Genomic DNA, 17901 nt, shown 5'->3' with positions numbered 1-17901 from the left:
TTTTAGCTTGTGTGCTTTACAACACACAGGTGAACCAAACCAGAAATGTCTATTCCACACTTTACTACATTAACAAGTCCTAGCCCAAGCTTCACAGCCCCAGGGGTGCACTGTAAAATGTAATTCTAGCTGTTTGTTATTTCAACATATTATTCTATATCAGTTTGACGATAGATGACTGAAGTTGTTGTTATAACATAGAATTACAAGTTAAAAACGTCCCAATTACACCAAAAAAAGCTAACTTGAAAACTCATGTCCAGCTAAATCAGAAACTTATGTGAACTTGACAATGCGGGTAAGTTGAGCACAGCAGGATTCAAAACTGCCTCACGTGACTGCTACCGAGGTGCATCATGGGGAATTGGCGGTTAACGACATGCTCACTTTACTTGGACGTTTTCTAATCGTCTTCTTTGGAATATGCTTTCAAGGTGAGTAACATTGGTTATAACTATAAGGAAAGAGAGCTACAAAAGTTGGAACATGTTTTGAATTTATGGCATGACGTGTGTTTTTCTCTTTTACCGAAATGTTTGCTTTAGCTAATGTAACTTTAGCCGACAAGGTCCAGCTTGTGTGTCATGACCAAACTTGACCTAATAAACTGACATATGGCCTTTTTTATGGGTTTAATGTGGCGCTGAGCAAATCACAAGTATTGTGCCGCTAGCTTTAAGGTTGTGCACTCAACCACTGTTGCGATATTAGCAAGCTAACTCAGCTAATTAATAAAGCTTATTTCATATTGTCTCTGTACTTGTAAATTCCTTTCAAGTTCACAGGCTGTTGTATTTTGGTGGAAGTTCATTTTGGCAATATTTCCAATAACTGGCTGGGTTCAAAAAGACCTTTTTGGCAGGACTCGGATGCTTGTTGTCATCTGTTTATCCCTATGTGATCACTTAAGGTGTTATTAACTGCTGCATGCTAAGCTGCAAGAGTGCACTGAGGACAGAGACAAAATATGGTCTACAAACCAGCATTATATTAGTTTTTATCAGATAGTCCTCCAGTGTGCTTATTTTTTGCTTTAATTATATTGTGCAGTTATTTGTTACCCTGAAATGCTTTATGCTTAACAACAGTTCACTATTTTGACTTATTTTTGAACTCTTGTGATCAGTATGACTAGATTGTGTGAGTTTCCATACTAAACGAGCTGTAGTGATAAAATAATTGGCATCAGAGACACTGATTTTTGGCATGGTATACTGCAGAAGTTTTTTTTTTTTTGCATAATTTACCTTTTAATTAAACTGCATTCTCTGTATTGTAACAAAACTAACATTGTTTATATGTCAGAAAATTAGCAAACATGAATAAATGGCGAAAACAATATAATTATAACATATATTTTTATTTTACTTATTTTAGGTCTGTGAAGCCAAACTTGATGCTGGGGATTTATTTTTGTCAGTGGAGTCAAATGGTAAGTTACAATTTGTGCATTTTGTCATACTGGAAACACCTCAGATTATATTGTAATTTAATAGCTCTGTAGAACAAATGATATAAAGATTGTAGTGTCAGGGTACTTCTTAAGAAGTAATATGGCACTATTGATGATCACATGCAGGTGGCATAAACTAAATATTCAGACGTGTTACCAACAAATGATTCATTAACAAAAGCAATGGAGCAGACTGTTTAGGTTCTTGTGGTTGTAATAACATCCATAACTGCAAGTTTGTCATTAATTTATTTTCACAGGTCTAGATGATCACATTTGACTTTGTCATTTAAATGAGGTGGACTTGCAAACTTTGCGCTCTTTGGGGTAAATTGCTGTCCACTACATATACACAGAATCTGCACAGTATTTCAGATCTAAAAAGGGAGTATGTAATGGACTTGCTGGCTTTAATGTAAAAAGCCTGTTGTGTAACTTTAATGAGGCAGTTGGACTAAAACAGTATTGCTCATCAAGGTAAACATCTGAGGAATAAGGAAACTGTTACTTGTCCTTTTACTCAGTGTTCTTTTAATCGCATGTTTACTAAAGTTTTACATCACATAAGTCATTTTCACAATCATTCTACTTTAAAAGATTTCAAGACAGAGCTTATTGTTCTCTGAACTTCCTTGTTTGCTGAACGGCAGGTAAAGTGCATCTTTTTGTTTGTTTGCTTTTGTGTGTTTGTGTTTTCTCTAATGGGCCTCAGATGACTGTTTGCTTAAATTTGGGTCTCAAAGAATCTTTTTTTAATTCTGCCTGTACTCTCCACCCCTCTTCTTCTATTGCTCAGGTTGAAGCAGAATTTGCCCGTCTTACATCTGTTGACCTGAAAGGGTTCCTTTTTGCTGTGCTTGACCATTATGGAGAGGTTCGTGGAGCTGTACAAAATCAAGAGCGGCATAGAAAGGCTAACTAGGCTCATAAGATGCTTCGGAGATGATGTAAGTGTTCAACTGCGAAATCTAATCCTTTGTTTAAGTTTTAGGTTATCCAGTTCAACTGATGAACTCATTGAAAGAAAGCTGATAAGTAAAGTCTGTCATCATATTTCACAACTGGACATTTAGTGTGGTAACTTTTACAGAATCTATGTATATTGGTGGTAGGTTGGATATCATATTCTACTTGAATGTCCTGATAAGCCTGATTCAAAATCTCCAATGATAATCATATATTGATGGAATTATGCATCAAAAAGCTGTGAATTTGGAGCTGTCTACATGCTTCATAAACACTGTTTAAAAAGTGTTTTTGTTTTCTTTTTGACTTCTTTGACCAGAGCCCTACACAAAGGAAGAGGACAGAGGACCTCATTTTCTAAAGGAAGATCCCTCACACACTTTCAAGACTGTGAAGGTTAGCATTGTTTCTTTTAGTAAATTTAATAATGACAGCACCACAGTGGATTTTAAATTAAAAAGTACATGTGTACTTTTTCCTCACCAAATGTATTATTACAAGATCTTTGACACTGGATTTGGTCTGGGTTTCAGAGAAACTAACTGGCAAGCTAGCATTGATATTATTAGTGTCTTGTGTTTATTCATGTCTTCACCAGGGTCTTTGACATTTCGCTGCTGTACTGTTCACTTCAGCTTTACGTTTGATTTCTCACATTGTATATTGTAATGGCAGAGATATTAGGATATTTAAGGGGCTGCAGTGGCTGCTACAGCTGTGGGGGGCAATACTTTGGTGAAATGTCCTGGACCCTGGAAAAGAGACTGTGTAGACTGGGTAAGCAATTAAAGGTTACTGGCCGAGAGTCATTGGGCAGCTGGGTAAAGGTGGATGTTGATATTCAGTGCCAATTATGCAACCTGTTCAGCCATGTCTATATGCTCTTTTTTCATGCTGTTAATATAGGGGGAAAAAATAAACTTTAATCAATAAACTGATTAAAGAAGCATTGTCTATGGAGCCATAATCTGATCCTGTAGTGTAGCTGCAGTTTGCACATTTCATGTATTCTCAGCCAGATTTGGTTTAGAGCACAGCCAATATTTAGCATAAGTAGATTTAAATTCACACACTGGTGATGGCAAGCTACATTGTAGCCACAGCCACCCTGGGGCGCACTGACAGAGGCGAGGCTGCCGGACACTGGCACCACCGGGCCCTCTGACCACCACCAGTAGGCAACAGGTGAAGTGTCTTGCCCAAGGACACAACGACTGAAACTGTCGGAGCCAGGGCTCGAACCGGCAACCTTCCAATTATAAGACGAACTGTCAACTCTTGAGTCACGATTCAGTCATCCACCCATGTGTGTGAATGACTGAATGTGTAAAGCACTTTGGAGTCCTTAGGGGACTAGTAAAGCACTATACAAATACAGGCCATTTACCATTTAAATTGAAAATTTTGTTTGAATTCTGCAATTGAAGACATGCTCAGTTATTTATGAACATGGTCTTTGTTTAAAGCAAGAAATGGATTTGTAACATGGGGGTGCATATCTCATTCTGAAAAAACTTTAACAACTAATAAGTGTTACCCAAAGCCAATCACCATCATCCAAAGCATCAGTATGGCTCTTCTTTGGAAAGACATGAATTGTTAAGCACACGGGATATTGTGTAATTGTAATTGTGTAATTTTTTTTTTTTTTTTGTCTTTGAACCCTTTTATAGCCGACAGGTATTGAAGACACGTTTTCTAAGAGGATGAAAGTTGGCATTGCGATGGTGAAAGAAGAAGACATCGATGTGTTGGTTGTCCTTGAGGCAGCAGTAATCCTGTCTAATCTGAGGGATGTCTCAAGTGCCATTTCCATGCTGATGGGCCTTCTTTTTGCCCTCAACATACACTATCCAAAGGAACTTAAGGACATCTTTGAAGTCATTCAGAACATCCTAATGAACATTGGTGGAAGGCAGTGCATCTCACTAGTGCATGGTCTAAGAAACAGACTCTTGCAGAAAGCCATGCAGAACTGTAATTGTATGATCCTTAGTGTTAAGGACAGTTTTTATTTTACTGTTTGTTTTTTTATTCTTGCAAGTTCTCATTCTCACTTTTGTATGTCACTAAATGACTACACTTTACATTCCAGATTAGACATTCCAGATTTGTATGTCACTAAATGACTACACTTTACATTCCAGATTAGACAATTACTCATTTGTTCATGGTTTAAGAAACTTATGTGAACAACAATATAATGCTGGACTTTGCAGATGCTTATCTCATGCAAGTCAGTAGTTTTTCCTTTGTTTTGCAATTGAGCAGACTCAAACTAATGTTTCTGAAATATCCATATTATCAAATGTTTCAGAAGCATGCAGTCATTTTCAGAGATATTGGTTCTGTGGAATTTGTTGCAATTGTAAACGAAGACAAATACAAGAGTTTGATGTCTTAGTTGTTATAAACTGATCTTTACTGTCACTTATCAAAGGTTTTGTACTATTTTAATATTTCAAGTTTTATGCTAACAGATGTGACTGAGCACAATGAAGTTTAAAAATTTTGTAAATGTAAAGAATAACTTTTCTAAAATAGCAAGTGTCCCGTTGATACATTACATTAATGCAGACTTTATGTTGTTACTTCACAAGAATCACTACTGCTCCTAGAGTATTGGTCAGAATTTCATCTTCACCCAAACTGGGCTCAAGACCAAGTTCAAATTTATTGTTTCACAGGGAGCAGCCTTTGAGTTTTGATGGATTGTGAGCCTGATGAGCTACGTCACTGATTTTTCTGTTTCTCAGATGACTAAGATGGCACAATAAATGGTGAATGTTGGGTGCTCATGAGTAATTGTCTTGTCATGTTCTTAAAACAAACTTTCTGTATGAAATGATCAGATAGACTTTAATGGAATCTGTGGGGTTTTATTTTTTTCTGTAAACAACAGAAAATTAATTTAAAGGAATGTAGATATTTAAACCTGAGATCTAAGATAAACCTAACAGGTAGTTTTGCTGAAATGGATGTTAGAAAGCCAAAAAAAAACAAAACAAAACTTAAGATGTTTAATACACATTTTTCTTTACATCCAGTCAATCAACTCTGATAATTAAAATGAAACTGATTTACAAGTTCACTCAGCTACCTTAAGGAGCTCAGTTAATTAATAAACTTAAATCAACTTAGCTAACAGATTATGTTAGTTAAGCTAAAATAGATTCCTAAGTTAAAAGAACTACTAAAGTATTTGAATTAACTAAAAAACCCAAGTCAACTGAACTAGGACAAGAGTTTAAACAATAGATTATTTTAATTTAGCTGAAAGGGTTTTCCCAAGTAAAGATGACAATTAAAGGAGTTGAACTGACTAATAAATCTCAGTCAACTAAACTAAGATGAAAGTTTAGACAACATGTGATTTTTCATTAAGATAACAATTGGTTGTGTTATAAGAACAAACTCTATTTCTTGACTTAACTTAAAATTTTAAGGCAGCCCTTTACCTCATATTTTTAAGTTGAAACAACAAGTTATATTTTACAGTGTGGAGGGTTTGGTGTAAGCTAATATATGATATCATATAATTCATTTTTTAATTATATTTAAGTGATAACATGAACTGTTCAAACACAGACACAGACTCTACACTGATCAGATTTGCTCTTCTTGATCCGACACGTTCAGAAATACTTCATCTTATTTAGTCCACCATGATGATTGGATGCAATTTAATTTGATTTATATGTTGTGCCCAACATAAAAGAAACTGGACTGAGTGGCTGTCGCTGTCCGATGTGCTGAATGCTTCTTTCAGTATGTAAAACATGAGTCAAAGAAGGTGGATGAAACACCCCTAACAGTCAGTGGTCCTGCAGTCCAATTGTGAATGGTATAGCCATAAATAAAAAATCTAAAAAAAATCTAACCATGAGCTTTGATTTAAATATCTGGCCACGGTGAATATCACAAAGCTTTAATAAAAGAGTTGGAACAGGCTGATAATGAATGTGCTGTATATGATAACTGCAGGTGTGGAATGAGAAGACAGCCTGAACTTATGTTAAGATAAAATGCATGTTTTAGTCAAAAGTTGCACATTAGTAGTTTAAAAGACAAGCAGCATTTTCTGTTAACATGCGAGATGTCACCTAAGTCATGAACATTTTCTTGGGTTAAAGATCTCACAGACAGACACGACTTACTCACTATTTTCATTCAGCTGATTCATATTGGATTCTTAATGAGCTCCTGAGCTGATCAGCAGTGAAGGTTTGTCAGCTAGCGGTCAAAGAGGCTGTCACAAGCCTCCTAAATCACTACCCAGCTTAACTAGGTATGCATTCTCCACTCTGCACAGTAAGGGGAAGTGAAGAGAATAGCAGAATGCAGAAAAGCTGAGGTAGTTAAGGAGACAGGATGACACATCTAATAAGAGATGAGCAGAGAAGACTGAGAAGTCTGAGGCTAAGTGTATACCTTCATGCTCAATTTCAAGCATCTACATGTGGAGATGGCTACTGATATCTACAGTTAGGTCTCTAACTATATAGACAATTACCCAATTTTTTGTAATGAACATGAAGTTTCACTTCATCAGGTGTAATATTTTTTTCATCACTTTGTTCATCTCAAGCGAGGTCAGGTTACCATGGTAACACGTATCCAACAAAGGTATGTTGGGCGACAGTAGACATAGTGAGTGCATATTGTGTGATTTCAGATGTGACGAGTGATGCTTAAATAGAGATCTGAAGAGCATGTCTGACACAGAAAGACATTATCTGACAGCAGAGGAGAGAGAATTTGATTCAGTCACATGACAGAGTTTGGGGGGGGTTTTGGGGTTGGTTTTTTTTTCAGATTTCCTCTCTATTAGTCGACCCTCCCACGTATAAGCTCCCACCCTACATCTCTCCACTCATCCAATCCTCCAATCCATCATCCATGCGTTCACCCCATCCACCTCCCCTCGCTGCAGCCTCCGCTCATTTAGTGACGGCTAATCCACTGGCCAGCTTAATCCCTCAACCTGCTCTCACACACGCACACTTTCGCTCAGTCCCAGATACTCATCCGCAATCTCAAATACACAGACCCACAAATACACAGCAAACAGTCACATTTCTGAACCAAGCACCGATGAGATCAGCCCTAAACTTAACTGTTCCTCATATGAACGGGATGAAAATTCACCAGAGGAGCAATTTAAAATGCATTCCACATTTTGGTAACAGCCATGCATGCGTTGAATTAAGCTTTGAAACCTTTAAACCACTGTGATTTAAGAATATTCTATTTAAAAATATGTATATGTCAACATGTCAAAACTTTATTGGTAAAATAAGCTGTAGGTCAATGAGATAAGCATTAGCATTAACACTAGAATATGCAACTGGATCCTAAGTGTAGATATTTACTCAAGTGTACATGTTATCTTTGATGAGCATATAGACGACAATGGAGGGCCATGTTAAAAACACTTTGCTTTTCTTTGTGGTAAATTTACCAGAGTGTTTTTTAACAATCTATTTCTTTTCCACTTCCCCATCCTTTGCTGTGAAGGAGCTGATCAAACACCTACACAGCCTCTAAAAGTGCAAAACACCTGCTCGAGTGTTGTCACTTATAGAGCCTCATGACATCTTTTCAGTGGTCTTTTCTGTGCATTTAGACACTATCCTTATTGACCTGTCCTTCACACTTTATGAGAACTCCTCTAACTCTGCTAAGAACATTGCGCTTGAAACAAAGTGGTTTTCGGATCATATAATTGAACAAGACCACTTTAAGATGCCAGTTTTCACATTTGCTTTCCCCATTTCTAGCAGTTCTTATATAAAACTACAAAGACTTTAGGCACATTGTGCGACCGAGCTTGAAACGAACTGCTAAAATGAACAGAAAGCTACGCACAAACATGCAGAATCTGAAGATAAGCAGCAGGTTTACTGATTGACTGGGAATGTTTTTACAGGCTTTGGTCCATGACGGTAATCAGCGTGTACAGAGAGGAACAGAGTGAATATATCTGGTAAAAATGCAACTTCTGAACCATAGGATATTATCTGATGAAAATTTTGCTCTTTTTGTTTTTCTGTTTTATGTGTATGTATTCATAAACAGTGAGTGAATCAGTCACTGTGTCAGGGGGCCTGAGCTTAGATAGTCACTGGGAACTGTTAACACAAGCTATCAGATAACAGCTAATACATTCCCAGACTGCTTTTGAAGTGTATTGAGGCTTTAACACCTTTGATGCCACCTCAATTAATTCTTAGCTTTTACAAATCCCAACAAAATATCCGCAGGGTTGCACAGAGCCCCAAGTTAAATAAAGAATCTGCTTCATTTGTAAGTAACGATCTGCATTCTGATGCTTAAGTTTATAAAACATGATGTATTGTATTGCTGTGCTGCGAACATCCCAGCACTCTAAGCGTAATCTACCTCAATCAGCTACAAGATCAATAAAGAAAATAACACAGTAACATATTAAAGCAGCTGTAATCCCCCGCTGAACCAAAAACAACTGCATTTTCACACAGGATTACAAAGTCAATAACGTTCAGTTCACTGCTTTGTTTCGCTCTTAGTGCTTTCGTTGTCCAGTTTTAAGCAACAGAAGGTGCAAAGAAAAATACAAAGTCTATCGTTTTTTTTAACATAACGGCTTCCAGATTCTTAAATCTGCCTGTTTTTAGTTATTTTCTCTGTCAAATTATGGTAAATAATGGTTTAGATGACACAACCAAGAGAATGATCATTTTGTGCTCAACTGATTTATTGCTCGGCCAATATTAGCTAGTTGTTGATTTATTGGTATCAGCATTCTAACAATAACAATAAATTAAGGTAAAGTTTGTCAGAGGGCACTCTTTCCTTCAACTTTCCTGTTGGCAACACGTTTCGAATGCCACAAACAACCAGCTGATCCGAGCAGAGGCGAGATGAGCGCAAACGTGTATATAAATAACTACACATAACAAATGAGATGGAAATCTGTTTCTGTTTCATGAGTCTGAAAAAAAAAAGCCCAAAAAGTTAAAATATTTTTTTCCTGATCATGTTGATGTCGGTCTTAAAAATATTGATCAGGCTCTAATTGTATTGATCATTTCTGAAGATCAGTAACCAATAGCCAATAACCATCAAAACACAATGAATTGGAGGTAACCAGATAAAAATATTTTTTTTAGTATTTTTGTTTTTAAAGTGTTTCCTTTTAAGAGGCGAAATCGTTATGTGATGTGACTCTGAAATTCTTTTTGACAGAGCACAGTTGCAAAAAGATAATACTTTTTTTCTCTCCTCCTCACACATACTGTACATTGTGCAGTGAGGACGAGCGTAGACTTGGGCAGCGTGAATAATCCCCATCTGTTGATGGAAAATGTTACGTTTTTCTGTGTCTGTCTCTCAGTCACTCACACACAAACACATCCACGCATGCACACAATTCCCTATGATGCTAAGAAGGTCCCTTGCCAGCCTCGGAAAAATAAATAAATAAATGTTTGGAGCACATGACAAAGTCCTCTGAGGACACTGCAGGTTGAAGTTATGAGAGAAAATGTATTCTTGCTCCTTTGGCAATAAAGTGCGGCATAAACTGCACAAGCACACAAGTTAAATCAGCACGTCTCTCATTTTGTCCGTTAGTTTCCTTCAGTCTTTTCTCAGCCCAGTCCTGTTTCGTCTAAACATAAATGTATAAAATTCTGTAAGCCATTCACACGAGAGGTTGAACTTGAATATATTTAGACTTCCTTGAACATGTAGATGCCTGAGGTTTATCACATCAGAACAAGTCAGACAGAGTGAGAATAGCCACAGTGACAAGCCCGGTCATCTGCTGTTTCAATCAGATTCACACTGACATAATGATTTTGGGTAAAGTTGGAGGATAGAAGGTTAAATGTCCTTCTTCAAGAGACAATTAGGGATCAATAGGAATAACGTGTGCACTTTCACAGAGTCTAGTATTTCAGATTGTGCACGTCACTAAGACAATTCATTATGAGTTTAGATTACATAGTTCTAGCATAAACACATTTTTAAAAATTTAATGCAGTGCATTACAATCAATAACTTTCTATAATTTATTATTGTTGCAGTGAATAATTTATACATTTGTAGCACTACCAATAAACACTGTGTCTTTAAAGACACAGAAACATGCAGCTTTAATGTATTTTTTTAAAGTGTTTATAAGTACTAGTCAGCAGTTAGTTGTTAAAGTAAGCCCATTTTTACTTAAAGTTTGAAGGATACACAGTTTGAAAACCCTCCTAAAAGGTTTTCTCTATCACTGAATAATGCAGAAATATAAAAGCAGTTAGCAATGTGCAAATTGTTATTGAATACAATTATTATTATATTATCAGTTTTAATGACGTGCTGTGTGTTCAGTTAGCTCTCAACAAACCAACAGATATTTATTCTACTTATAAGGGTGGGCCGGAACTTTGCAGATGCTTTAAGAGATGCAATGCAATACACTAGCATCCATCCACCCTGCATTTTAGCTTCACTTAAATATTTTCTGCTGAAAGCGGTCAAATATCATCATTGTTCTCTGTAACAACAAGCCAGACTATTTATCCATTTCAAGCGTTTGCCTGCGCTAACACTATGAACACCATAACGAGAGGGTCAAGATTCACATTTCATCAGTCTGTTCTGAACAAAAAGCCATTTATTACCGAAGACACTCTGACATGTGACGGCAGGAAAAGCACAGGTGTAAATAACAAAATGGATAAAATGCGAGTTGGATGGTTTCGTTTCAGCGCCGTGCTGTTGTTAATGCTGGCTCGCTGACACGCACACATGAGACACAAATCCAACAGAGTCACTGTTAATGTTGTTGTTGACGGTGAAACTTTTTAGACTCATGTGTGTGATGAGAATTACAATCTGCTGGACATTCAAGGGTAAACCAGACAACAGCAAAACACAAACACAGTTTATACACTTTGCTTCACATACAGTTTGTGTGAATGTACACAAAACCTACAAATCAACTACCAGATAGATTTAATCACATGTGCAAAAAATAAATTATAATTTTCTATTTTCTCAAAAATGATCTCAATAAAAAAAAAAACATTAAACTGGTGCTATACATGTAAAAATGATATTTCTAAGATCTGATCTAAAATTGTTTTCTTGCATTGTAAAGTAATAACTATTATTCTGTTTGTGCTTTGATGCTGTCAGACAACACTGTAATTATGGAGTCAACAAAACAAACTGGTTTCTATGTCAAACTCCCTCTCTGTCTTTTCACCTCTGTACTTCTCTTGGGAGCTGCTGTGTGACACGCACAGGGATGACCCAGTGGGTGGGTGTGTGCATGTGTGTGCAGTTCATTTATGCTTTCATAAATGCACGCACCAGTGTTTGTTTGTGTGTCAACAAAACAATGAAACCCAACACATCTATTCAAATATTGCCGGGAAAGCCCTCTGACGAAACTCGCACGTCCAGCACATCAATCTCATGCAAAAGTGTATAGCCATTGTGTGTTTTTATGTGGCCGATGACAATAGTGGAAGTGGAATCAGCTAACAGCATGGTGCATGGTGTGCATTCAGCATCTGCAAACGCACACATGGCAAAGCAAAGTATAAAAAGGCACGAAAAATGAAACCACAATAGTATCACCTGTTATTGCCGTTTAGCATTAAAAAAACTGAATTCTCGAAAAATAACTAATCAAATTCATTTTTGGCACTTTGAGCACCACAAAGCAAGTGCCACTTAGTTCTATTATATTCAAGAGGCTGCAAGCATCTCTACAGTCAACATCTCCCAAACTGAGCAGCGTACACAAAACAATCTAAATAACATCAGTGGCCGCATACAACATATGTTTGATTCTGAAGTGAACTGTACCCCTCAAATACTAGTCAAGCTGTTTTTTAGCATGTGAGGCCCCAAATGATGTGTTCCTTTTGTTTTAAGCAGAGAAAAACAATTAATTTCAACCCAACTCAGGCAGCTCCTGCATCAGAGATGTACAGGAGCCCGCTCTGAATGTTTGCACTGCATGTTCTCCAAATAAACTAAAAACCTACCTAAATACCTAATTTCAGACTTTTCTATGTGCATGGCTTCAATTTAAATTCAAAGCATCAATCTTCCACAATAAAGGTTGTAAAAAGCTGCAAAGTGCATGTATGCCCCCTCACATTCATTATTAAAATGGCTTCACATTAGACTTTAAGTAAGACTATAAACTAGGGCTGGGCCATATCATACCGTTCACGGTAATACCGGTGTAATGTTGGGCAACGATAAGAAAATGAAATATCGCGATAGAATATGGGTAAAGCGCGCACGCGCAGTGCCTTTGACTTCATACGCACACGGCGGAAAAAGCATGGCGGCGAAGGAGAATGAGAAGGGCGAAAGCGGATCGTTGAATGAAACAGATGAACCAGAATTGGTTTGTAAAAATGCTGCAACTTCAGTGGTGTGGAACTGGTTTAGCTTTCGCCCGTCAGATACACAACAAAGCACTATTTTTGGTAGAGCATGCTAGCAGGCCGTCGTTATTACCCTGTTTTTTTGGAAAATACGGCACACTTAAAATCAATCGTTTGATTTTTCTGAAACTCGACAGTGCCCCTTGTAATCCCGTGTGCCTTATGTATGAATTCTGGTTGTGTTTACTGACCTCGAAATGATTTTATGTGGTACACGGCGCTCGAAAATCTGTCAAATGTTTTAGTACGACTTTGCTAAGCTACGAACCCGCACCGCTTGATGGATTGTTGGAGCATTACGGCTATTGTAGGCAGGCGCCTCGCGGAGTGATACGTACTGTGCTTCAACATAATATTACCCTATTGTGTGTATAACCTCTTTTTAAGTTTTGTGGATATTATACATGATAATGCTGAGGATATGTCAACTGGAAATGCCTTTTGGTTAAACTGTCAGCAAGGAATTTGCATTTGCACTGTTAAATTTTTATATAACTTTAATGCACATAAAAGCTGCTTGTTTAAGTGAAAATACATTGATGGGTTTGTTTGTTTGTTTGTTTTTTGCACTAATAAAGTTGTTGAGTTGTAAAGTATTTTGTCTAGTGTCAATTATATCCTCAGTTATATTGTTATCACAAATTTTCAAATGTATATCATGATAAATATTTTTGGTCATATCGCACTGCTCTACTACAAACAACAAAAAAATCATCCAAATGTGTAACATGACACCTAACCAAGCCTTTGAAATCCTGCACCGTCCCACAGTACACCCAGCTGACCACAAGCAGGCATACATAAACTGAAATATCATGAAAGGGTTAACACACGATTACATGAATAGCATCCTTGTTACTACTCACCAGTTCTTGGTTGGTAGAGTTGGAGTCGTCTCCAGGAAAGGGGATGTAGATGGCTAAGGCCACACAGTTGGCAAAAATAGACAGCAGTATAAAGATATCAAAGGGCCTGAAAGGAGGCGGTTAAGGAACACGGTAAGTGAGACCACAGAGAGACCTGAAAAGACAACTAAAAGTATTTTATATCGTACTAATAGATTAGCATAACTGTCATTATCCTGTTAACAGTTTTTTGGTTGTTTGTTTTTTTGGGGTTCGTGCAACTGAGTTATTTATCTCACTGACAGATTCATTTATACTTTCATTCACTCGCTGTTCTGTGACACAATCCATCCACACAAAGACACCAAATGCACTGAGACACCCAGACGCCTGCTGGTCCCTGGGCTAAAAGATACTTCCACTCCACCAGGCTGATGCAGGCTCTGCGGATCGGATTGTTGAGGGTGAGGCAGAAAAGGGCTCTGGGTGGTCTGCCGCTGGTGGATCCTCCCTGCTTTTTGCTTTTGGCATACTGCTGCCTCTTCTTCTGTGCCAGTGAGCCCACAGGAGCTGGCGCAGAAGTGGTACAAACTGAGGGACGTGAACTTATGTTGGGCTTTTCAGGATCGCCCTGCGCTTGCCGGGCTGCGCTAATGGCGGCATGCCAAGCGAGGACTGGGCTGACTCCGGGTGCAGCTCCACCGGGGCCCTGAATGGAGTTGTTGGCCCCGAGGAGGCCATGAGCGGAGCCGACAGGCTTGCCGGTGCTAGCTGGAGGATGAAGGGACTGTGATGGATGGAGCTGGTGCAGATGGGTGTTTCTTTCTGACCAGGGAGCTGAGGTGTCAGTTGGGGGAGTGGTCCTTCTGTTGCTGGCATACTGTGCCCCTGGAAAGAGCGAGTGGGAAACAAGGATAATATTTTGAGATTGAAGTTATAAACAAAAACACCTGAACATGTGTGTCATTGGAGGCATTGCAGAAAAGCTGCAACATTCCAAAATCCAATTGTTTCCACATTTTTACAATTTCAGGCTCATGTCTGCCAGCTAGTAATCTCTGGAAAGATTCAAAACCACCTGGCTGCCTTTCACTGAATGGCTATCATAATGCAGCCGTTTTTGTCTTTTTAATGTACATAATAATGGCACACTCATGAACTGATGGTGAGTTAAGGAGAACGAGTCCCCCCATCCCTATTATGTATACTGTTTATGTTATTATATCAAATTGGGGTTTTTCTGTCTTGTACCTGTAATCTTAGGGATGGATGTGGTGAACATTACTCTGCATTTCCACTGTTGGCAAAGTGATGGAAGTCTACAAATTCAAAGATCACCTGGTCACATAAAGGTGTAATCCACAACCTGCTGTGACAATAAAATTAGATTACATTTAAACAATACTGTCATGATAGGACTCATAAATAATACCCATAGTCTTGGTCTTGGTCTTAAAAATCAGTCAGTCTTTAAAGTGCTTTTCAAACAAGGACATCACCATGCTTTCCCAATCAATGAGGTGACTGAAGATAACTGCTAGAATTTCACTTCAGCTTTTTGCAAAACTCTATTAGGAGCCTAATGGCAGTGGACATACATATATAATGTCGACAACATTATCACTACTTCACATTTAAACTTGCCTTGTACAATTACTTGTTGAACATGCAATTAAATGTCCTCAAAGAACCAATCCAGAGATAAAATGGGCAGAAAAATAAAAAGAGGTGATTATGGTGATTATAATTATGGTGATGACGGGCTTGAAAGGAGCCCAGAAAAGACAGCTATAGAAAGAGAAAGCAGAACAGCCTGCATGAATGGGAGAGACAGAGAGAGTCATTAAAATCAATGCAGACCATGAGCTAAAAAGACAGTGCCCTTGACACAGTCGCACACTGCAACTCTATAGCACAGTCACATCGGGGAGTGTTGTCAGCTATAGACTGACCGTGTCATCCAGCAAAAACAGCTCCAACACACAACTAAGCACATAAAGAAAAAGAAAGAAAAAAAAAGAAATGAGAAATCTATCTGTGTGGGTCATGTGCAATATGAGAGAGAGGCACAAAATCTGAGAACAATAAAGCTTTTCTTTTAAAAGGTAATGATTACACAAAGTTGGTTCCTTTATCAGATTTCAGGCAAGCTCTTTAATTTGATTACTTTTCATCAATATTCTGGGTTCGTCTGTGCAAAATCATAGTCACCATGACTCGACGCTCACGGTGTAGTTAAAACATGGTTTTAAATAGTTTATTATGCGTGGAAGTCTATCCGAAACATCACTTCACTTTAATTGCGCTTGATGTCAGCGCGATCGCAGGTGAGAGGTGCATTCAAAACATTTCAGCACCACCCCTCCTCATACAGCGATACACCACCGCCACAGGTGCAGCAGAACAAGTGCACGCTGCTAGTTAATAATAGTCACAGCCTGTCACAGCGCTTCTGCTGGATGTCGCACATCTGTCACAAGATGCTGGAAAACAGCTGTTGACTCTGTTGCTGTGGTCGAGTTTTGCTGCTTTTGTTTGGACAGCTTCTAAACTCTAAAAGAAAAACTTAGAAGAAAAGGAATTTACTTTAAAAAAAAAGTTCATTTAGCGTCTCGCAGCTTGTTCTGGAGAGCGAATATATTCAAGGCATCCTGTCACATGGTTTCAGAATGACCGTTATAGTCAACCATTTTTCGGAGAACTAGCCTCAACTCGCTTCCCAGTGGATCTGATTACTGATGTTATCACAATAATGTAGCCTACAAGCGCTTACAGTGTTAATACACAATCCCTGCACTGGAATAAGTTGAGGAGGGAAAAAAAACATGTCAGCAGCAGCCACGACTCAGAGCATATAATCACACGGATTAATCAGACATCCAGAGAATAAACCAAACGAGCGCTCTCGCCCCCTCTCCCTCTCTCTCTGCTGCGCTCCAACTCTCCTCCTGCGCTTCCACACGCACGTTTTGGGTTTTGTTTTTTTTTTTACCTTCAGACTGTTCATCTGCTTCTTGCATCCTCGAATCCACATCGAAAAGATCCGTTTTAAATCCAACTCATCGTTGGAAAAACCGTCCGAAGGTGTCGAAGGCGCGAAACCTGAACAGAGCCTTTAACCTGAATCATAAAATGTTTTCCGAGCGCAGACCCTGAGAGGAGCACCAAACATTTTCGCCACATCCGGGTGCCTGCCTGCAGATTCACGGCGTATCCGAGAGGACGCGCTGGCAGGGGCAGTCAATCCACTGCTGTCAATTATCCTCTCTGTGGCTGGGGACGGACTGACACAAGTTGGAGCAATCGCGTGGGCTCCACTGTGCTGAAATCACGCGCGCCCACCAACTGGAAATGCACCTGTTGCCGCCTATTGGGAAACTTGCAAAGAGCGAATGAGATCATCTCAACGTAAACATTAAAATGTTTTTAACTCTAGACGCCAGATGTTGCTTTAAAAAAAACCCTCTAAAAACAAATCAGCTGACTGGAGAATTAAGTCGTGCGATGACATCAGAGAGCAACGAAGACAGGGAGAAATGTATATCTATCTCACTATATATATTGTATGATCCTAAATTAAAAACTGCTGCAAGGCTGCAAATAAAGGTCGTTTAAAGCATAGCCGTGTACCCTGGGACTGTCTCTGCTTTAAAACTATCCACGGGTCTCAAAACCTCCGAATCTGTTTATTCTTTACGATTCGGTTAAGTGCTGTGATGAAGGTCATGAGACACGTGACTACGCAAAAGAAACCAGTCGGAACAGTGAGAAATCTGCTAAAAACAAATGGTGACAACTATACTTTCCCTTAAGAGGGAAATTTCTGTATTTGAGGATGAATACCATGTCCCTATCCTATCCTATCCATCTGAAGAGTTAAACGCTCGGACTTACCCCTCAGGGGTCTTGCCCTTATGATGAACGGCATTAGATCACCTGGCTCTTCTCGGGGGCCTCATTGCGCTTTTTTCTGTCCTCTCTCCGCGACGATTCGAGAGGAAATGGGTTGTTAGAGCAGTGCTGGAAGGTTACCCGTGATTGGATTACCTGAGCCTGCGGGATAAAGTTTCACGGTGGCGCGTAATCCTCAGATTATAATCCTGCTCCACTGTTCCATAAACTGCAGGTGAGGGAGGCAGCTGCAGCTCGGTCCGGACAGCAATCCTGCACAATCCCACTATGCATGCAATGG

At 38.8% G+C, this 17901-nt stretch overlaps 1 protein-coding gene and 1 long non-coding RNA gene across 14 annotated transcripts in view; one reads left to right on the top strand and one right to left on the bottom strand.

The window, feature by feature from the left end:
• The window catches only part of cacna1db (calcium channel, voltage-dependent, L type, alpha 1D subunit, b), a 92465-nt gene extending 74629 nt beyond the window's left edge, over positions 1-17836 (bottom strand). For 5 of the 13 annotated variants that reach the window (XM_063465161.1, XM_063465166.1, XM_063465163.1 and 2 more), the window contains exons 1-3: positions 17604-17835; positions 14126-14597; positions 13731-13836 (exon numbers count right to left, since the gene is read on the bottom strand). In XM_063465161.1, the coding sequence (XP_063321231.1) occupies positions 13731-13836; positions 14126-14597; positions 17604-17637 (612 nt within the window). In that variant the 5' untranslated portion in view covers positions 17638-17835. Of the gene's footprint in view, positions 1-13730; positions 13837-14125; positions 14598-16701; positions 17176-17603 lie in introns of those variants that run through there. The other 8 variants (XM_063465165.1, XM_063465172.1, XM_063465168.1 and 5 more) reach the window with 4 other exon arrangements.
• Positions 2254-4144, top strand: LOC134618690 (uncharacterized). Its single transcript, XR_010091921.1, has 3 exons — positions 2254-2400; positions 2739-2815; positions 4093-4144. It is a non-coding gene; the product is annotated as an uncharacterized LOC134618690 (long non-coding RNA).
• Positions 17837-17901: the final 65 nt, after the last annotated feature.

The sequence above is a fragment of the Pelmatolapia mariae genome, linkage group LG20, assembly GCF_036321145.2.
Source record: "Pelmatolapia mariae isolate MD_Pm_ZW linkage group LG20, Pm_UMD_F_2, whole genome shotgun sequence".
NCBI lineage: Eukaryota > Metazoa > Chordata > Actinopteri > Cichliformes > Cichlidae > Pelmatolapia > Pelmatolapia mariae.
This window is presented reverse-complemented; position numbering and strand designations above follow the sequence as displayed.